Here is a 7,554-nt window from a genome sequence, read left to right on the forward strand (position 1 = left end):
CATCATCATCCATCTGCGTCCTTGCCGTCTCCCAAAATTCACGAACGATGTTCTGATAGATCACCGGATTGACTGTCAACGCTGATGCAACACAACATTCACGCAACCTGTGAACCATTGAAAGCATATCGGAATGAACGACAGGTGGATCAGCAAGAACTATCGCCAGATTGTGCATGTCTGCAAACTTGAGATTTGCCATTTTCCTGCACTCAAACACAGTTGTAAGAAACCGACACCAACAATAAAACTTATTTTGACCAAAAATATGACAATAAATTTATGATCAAAATAAAAATTATTTATTAATGATGTATGTTTACTGCTCTTCAAAAAAATTAAAAAAATAAACCTTTTGACAATTTTGGTTCTTGGGCCGTAAACTCTAGTTTACGGCCTAAGGAACCCTTAAAAAACGGTTTGGTTCATGGTTTAAGCGAGGAAAACATGCAATCGTTACCCAGTTAAAATAACAGCTTGAATCGACAATTGTTCTTTGGCCGTAAACTCTAGTTTACGGCCTAGAAATTACTTCGAAAACACAATGCACAATTATCATAGAGGTCTTTCAAACAATCCAGAATAATTACACTCGAATTCACGGGCCGTAAACTGGGAGTTTACGGCCTATGAATGTCTACACTGAAAAGAGGCTTAAAATTGATCTTTCTCTTTGAAATGACGAACGGAAAGCACATAGTCGTGAACATAACGAGAAATAGCATCATAATAAAATAGTTTCGAATCCAAATCATCAAGTTTCAGAGTTTACGGCCTAAGCTTACGGCCGTAAACTCCTCGGCTTGGGTTTATTTAATTTTTAAACACAATGCGATGTGATTCCGTGAAACAAAATATATATTCGAGATCTCACGATGCTACCTTCACGATGATATACTCGTTTTTCTGAAAATCGAAGAAAATTTTTTTGACACCTTGAGAGCTTTTGGGGGTGGTTTGCGGCCGGAAACTGTTGAGTGGGGAGATTCCGGCCGTGAACTCCCCATTTTTACCTTTTTACCTTTTCACCTTTCTTACCCTCCTGCCTGATAGCTACCCAGTCTTTCTAATTTTTCGCCAATTAATTAAAAAAACTTTTGAGGATTAATTTAATTTTTAAAAAAACTTTTAAAATAAAAACTAACACACCATAATTTTAAATGCTAGAAAAATAAAAGTAAAATAAAATTAACATAAAATTTGAAGTTGTAAAAATTAAATAAAAATAAAAATAAAAATAAAAGTAAAAATTAAAATAAAAATAAAATTAAAAATAAAATAGAATAAAAATCAACGTCAAGGAAATTAAGAGACACTTTAACTACCACTTCTTTTGTGATGCTTGGATCAAAGTTATTGGACGGCCTTATTCTACTTGTCGGTACCCTTATCTTCACATTTTCGTCTGACCGATTGTCAGTATTGTGGTCCACTTAAGCGCGAAGGATTTGTGACATTTTTGGACATTTTACCAATGACATGATTCGGGCATATACCTAATTGTAAATTTCTGGTAATTATGATAACTCCTTAATCTTACGTGAAATTACCTTATGACCATTTAATTGACTACAACCAGGGATATTGTTGTCCACCTAAATTGAGCAGCGAGATCTACAGACAATCTGTAAGAGTTCAATTTTTAGGTGTACTGGAACGTGTTTCCCGCTTCCTGATATGCCCCAGCCATCAAGAACTTCCAGAGTACTCCTTACACCGGGTGAGCAGACAATCATTCAGAGAGAGAAGGGATACATAATTCTATTGCTAACTACTTCAGAGGGGTTGAGAAGAAGAAGGTTGCATATGCTGTGTACCAGGTCGGATTAGAAGTCACGCAAAGGAGACAGCATATGGCTAACAGATGAGAAGTTTTTCACACATATATTTCACGCACATATATATTTCCTACAGAGAAATGGAGTTGCATATGTTGTGTACCAGGTCGGATTAGAAGTCGCGCAAAGGAGACAACATATGACTAACAGAAAGAAAGAAAGAAAACGATTTTCTACAGACCTAATTTATCGGAATTTACCAGTCGCCCCATCCAATCGGAATTAAGGACAGAATCCGCACATTGAGGAAAAGTTAAGCCACAGTTCCAAGTACGGGTTCAATTAATGTGACAAGTAGATTCTCATGTTTATCTCCCTGCTCAACCTATCCGAGCGTCGTGATGTCAGATTAAACGGATCTAACTAGGTCAAAATTTGTCGAGTCCTTAAATTTATTAGGTTCAACTTTCCTAGTCAAGTCCCTTTTTTTTTAAATCTTTCGCGCCTACCAGCACATCGAGCACAGAGCGTAGACGATTCAACTTAGGTACGTTACGCCGATTCAGGTCGTCCTTTATCACTTATTAATATCATTTCCCATCATAGTACTTACAACGAAGGCTGCTAACAAAAATTTTTAAATTTCTGAATTGAAATGACACTATTTTGGATTTTTACTGAAATGACACTATTTTTGGATTTTTATAATTTTTTGTTGTTTTTGGATTTTCTTTCTCCCCCTAAATTTGTGCATGGTTGAGAATTTAAACAAAAGAAAAATGCGCAAATTTAAACAAACCTAACAAAAATTGAAGACAAACTTAGTAAAATTTGAAGATAGACTAACAAGACCAAAAAAAATAAAAAATAAAAATAAAATAAAAAAATAAAAACAAACAAAGAGAAAAGAAAAAATTAATCCTCAAAACGTATCATTTTCAGAAATCCCACAAGCACATCAAAACGAGCTTTGTTAAAAGGTTTTGTGAATAAGTCAGCCACATTGTTATCAGTGTGGACTTGTTCGATTCGAATTAAAGATCGTTCATAACAGTCTCTGATAAAGTGAATTTTAATATCGATGTGCTTGGTTTTAGAGTGTTGGACTGGGTTCTTAGCAAATTATCACAATAGATAGGGGTTTTTTGAGTAATTCAAATCGTAGTCCAACAGCTGATGTTGGATCCAAATGACTTAAGAACAACAAGCTGATGCTGCCACATATTCCGCCTCTGCTATCGAAGTCGAGACAGTGTGCTGCTTCTTGCATTGCCATGAAACTAGTCTGTCACCTAGGTATTGACATCCTCCTGAAGTTGATTTCCTGTCAAGCTCACAACCTCCATAATTACTGTCAGTAAAAGCATAAAGATTAAATTCAGAATTCTTCGGATACCAAAGACCCAATTTAGGGCTTCCTTTGATATATCGAAAAATTCTTTTAACAGCAATAAGATGAGAGAGTTTAGGATTAGCCTGATAGCGTGCGCATTGACAAACTGCGAACATAATGTCTGTTCGACTTGCAGTAAGATACATTAGGGATCTGATCATCAATCGATAAAGAGTTTGATCTACGGGTTCGCCTTCTGGATCTGGAGTCAGGAGGGGTCGTTCAGCCATCGGTGTTGAGGCAGATTTAGCATCATGAAGTGCGAACTTCTCAAGAATATCATCCACATACTTGGCCTGATGAAGAAGGATGCCGGTTGAATTCTGTTTAACCTGAAGCCCCAAAAACATGGTCATTTCTCCCAAAGAACTCACTTCAAATCTTTTCTTCATTACACTTTCGAACTCCTTGCAAAGTTGTTGGCTAGTTGATCCAAAGATTATGTCGTCGACGTATATTTGAACAAGTATCTGGTCCTTGTCGACATGCTTTATAAACAATGTTTGATCGATAGTACCTCGTGTATAGCCATGTTCGAGCAAATGCTTTGTTAGAGTTGCATACCATGCTCTAGGAGCTTGATGCAGCCCATACAACGCCTTATCCAACTTGTAGACATGATTAGGAAACTTCAGGTCGACAAACCCTGGAGGTTGATCAACGTAGATTTCTTCCTTCACCTTGCCATACAAGAAGGCAGTCTTGACATCCATTTGAAAAACAGTGAAGTTCATGTTGGAATAGTGTCTAAGGCTGTAACTATATCCAGTTGTGCATGGTCCTTTTGGGTTGCCTTCATCATAGCAACTTGATAGGATGATTTATTAAGAGAGAGTAAATATTATTAATATATTATGGGAATAATATAATGAATAATATATATTTGTTATTTGATTAATATAAGTCATAGAATTAATTAGAATTAATTTGGTGACTTAAAGAGATTAATTAAATAAAGGGGTATAAACTGTCAATTGTTTGATAGTTAAGCTTTAGACTGTAAATCCATTTGGATATACTATGGACGGATTCTAGAGGCTTTAGGATAGCTTAAATTGTCCATATACTTATCTATGGAATGGATTTGGGTAGCTTTAAGAGAAGATTATCCAATTAGGGTTTAGGTTGTAACCCTTAAGGAGTCTACAAGTATAAATAGACCCCATGACATAGGGAATTCGACACTTCTGAAAAAGCAAGAGAACTCTGGTCAAATTCCTCCCCTCTCCTCTCTCCTAAATCATTCTTATTGCTATTGGTGTTTGTAAGCCATTAGAGGAGTGACACTTGTGACTCTAGAAGCTCCAAGACCTCAAGATCAACAAGGAATTCAAAGGTATGATTCTAGATCTGTTTCAATGTTCTTATTTAACCTAATTAGTAATTAGAAGTCTTGGATTCAAAAGCATGTTTAGTAGAAAGCCTAGATCCAAGCATTAGGGTTTTGCATGCGCACATAGGAAAGTTCTTATGGCTAAAACCCATCAGTGGTATCAGAGCCTAGCTTGGTTTTCTGTAAATTGTTGCTTGATTAACTGAAACAAACCTGCAAAATTCGATTTTTGGTTTCTGAGTCATGGACTCGGCGAGTCTCAAAGTGGACTCGGCGAGTAGGCCTGACTCGGCGAGTCCCTTTGTGCACTCGGCGAGTCCAGGCGTCAGGAATGGCCAGATTTGGGATTTCTTTGTGTTTATCTTATCTTAACTTACCATAAACTAATTAGATCAATATTAATTCGTTTTTCTGATAAATATAATTATTATCTTGATCTAGTTAAAGGTAATTATCAACTAATTAAATATTTAATTTCCTTATATGATAATTAATTAATTATTTTGATTATTTTGGTAATTATCTTAAAAGAAATCTTGAATAAATCAAATATAGATAATTAGGATATTAATTGTTAATTGGAATTATTTGTTATTTGATCCTCCATGTTTTAAATGTTTAAAACCTACCCTCTTGTTTTGAAATTTACTTTTGTGATTAAAAGTTTTAATTTAGACAACTTAAATTTCAAACCCTAGATTTTTAAAAGTTTTAAAATACAAACCTATACTAATATGATATTACTAGAATAATATATATATATATATATATATATATATATATATATATATATATATATATATATATATATATGTATAACTAAATGCTAGTCTTACCGTTAGTAGGCCTCATTCACGAAGCCAATCTATAAGGTGGGTATAAGGTTGCGGCCTATAAAATGGCGCTTAATGGGTGTACACTCACACCTACCGCTTGCTTGATTGGTGGAGGGTCGTTAGCCGAACGGGTAGGATAGGGCAACCTCATCCTCTCATTAAAAGTATAATAAGAAATATAAAGTAACTACACATATTTTTTAAAAATTTCCCAATCCTAGTTACTTTAGGAAAAGTGAATTGATGCAATCCCATGAAATTACACTTTGCACCTTGCTAAGATGTTAGTGGAGCGTGTGTGGTTTACCGGCACAATTCCAGTAACAATAATTCCAGTAACGAGAATTCCAGTAACGAGAATTCTAGTAACGAGAATTCCAGTAACGATTACATTTCTAGTTCCATTTCTAGTCAAAGTGAAAATAGTAGTCAAAACGAGGATATCACAACGAGTGATCAAACTATACCAGAAAGTTCTACTCATATGGGTGTAACTCAACAATACCGGCATTTGTGGGTTCAATGCGAAAATTGTTATGGATTAAATTATAAGAAATTTTTTAAATCAAAGATGCATCTTTGTGAACAATGTGGATATCATTTGAAAATGAGTAGTTCAGATAGAATCGAACTTTTGATCGATCCGGGCACTTGGGAGCCTATGGATGAAGACATGGTCTCTCTGGATCCCATTGAATTTCATTCGGAGGAGGAGCCTTATAAAAATCGTATCGATTCTTATCAAAGAAATACAGGATTAACCGAGGCTGTTCAAACAGGCAGAGGGCAACTAAACGGTATTACCGTAGCAATTGGGGTTATGGATTTTCAGTTTATGGGAGGTAGTATGGGATCCGTAGTCGGGGAGAAAATTACCCGTTTGATTGAATACGCTACTAAAGAATTTCTACCTCTTATTATAGTGTGTGCTTCCGGAGGGGCACGCATGCAAGAAGGAAGTGTGAGCTTGATGCAAATGGCTAAAATATCTTCTGCTTTATATGATTATCAATCAAATAAAAAGTTATTCTATGTACCAATTCTTACATCTCCTACTACCGGTGGGGTGACAGCTAGTTTTGGTATGTTGGGGGATATCATTATTGCCGAACCCAATGCCTACATTGCCTTTGCGGGTAAAAGAGTAATTGAACAAACATTGAATAAAACAGTACCCGAGGGTTCACAAGCGGCCGAGTATTTATTCCAGAAAGGCTTATTCGATCTAATCGTACCACGTAATCCTTTAAAAAGCGTTCTGAGTGAGTTATTTCAACTACACACTTTCTTTCCTTTGAATCAAAATTAGAACATTAAGTTCAATTATTTTGAGCAAACAAGTAATTAGTTTATCGGAATCCAAGTTAAAATTAGACGAATGGGGTTTTCTTTGTTGGCATAAGATCTAATTATATAAAGAATAAAAAGTCACAGAAAATCCGCCCCTTTTTCTATATTCCTGATTATTGATCAAGAAGCCTCTATTAACAAGATAAAAGATGAAATTCTTATTTTCGTGAAATTAGGCAAATCAAAAAAAATATACTCTTCTCGTCATATATAATGAAAATCTATAAAATATAGAATTTTTTCTTTTTTTTATATCTTACGATAATCCTATTTTGACTAAGAATCCCTGATGGATGGGATTCTAACAAACCCTTCAATATATTCAATATAAATAGAATCTAATTAATTTTTAAGAAACTTTTTGCTTAGTAAATGAAATTCGAAGACAAGAGCAAAAAATGAAGAAAATAATATCTCATCCATATCCTTTCAAATCTTTCATGTAGAAAGATCAAAAACTACATTATATACTCACTTAGATAGATACTTATATTTATACTTAATAGCTATTAAGTAATAATAATAATTCCAATTTAGAATTATCAAATTATAATAAGATATCTTTATATATAATAAGATATCTTTATATTATAAATATAAAATATAAATAATAATAACAGGTACAAATTGTTACAATGAAGGCACCATGTAAATTTGCATGGTAATTCACACCCGCTTTGTGATCCTCGGCATCCCAGTCACAAACAAGAGGGGCATATCGAGATTTAAACATGCCATTGAATAGCTTCAATGAATCTCATCCAAACCTAGGAATTCTCAAAAACACTTAGGACTAATAGTTTAAGTTTTGTGATGGAGAATTAGTGAATCGTTATTCACTTACCTTCAATTTATTTGCATGTT

At 34.5% G+C, this 7,554-nt stretch overlaps 1 protein-coding gene across 1 annotated transcript; it reads left to right on the forward strand.

Annotated features, from left to right (window-relative positions):
• The first annotated feature begins 308 nt into the window (after positions 1-308).
• LOC128127783 (acetyl-coenzyme A carboxylase carboxyl transferase subunit beta, chloroplastic-like) lies at positions 309-7,309 on the forward strand. The gene is made up of 2 exons (XM_052766472.1): positions 309-313; positions 5,662-7,309. The coding sequence occupies exons 1-2, from the start codon at positions 309-311 to the stop codon at positions 6,647-6,649; spliced, it is 993 nt and encodes a 330-aa protein (XP_052622432.1). The 3' UTR covers positions 6,650-7,309.
• The last annotated feature ends 245 nt before the right edge of the window (positions 7,310-7,554 follow it).

The sequence above is a fragment of the Lactuca sativa genome, chromosome 8, assembly GCF_002870075.4.
Source record: "Lactuca sativa cultivar Salinas chromosome 8, Lsat_Salinas_v11, whole genome shotgun sequence".
Taxonomy (NCBI): Eukaryota; Viridiplantae; Streptophyta; class Magnoliopsida; order Asterales; family Asteraceae; genus Lactuca; species Lactuca sativa.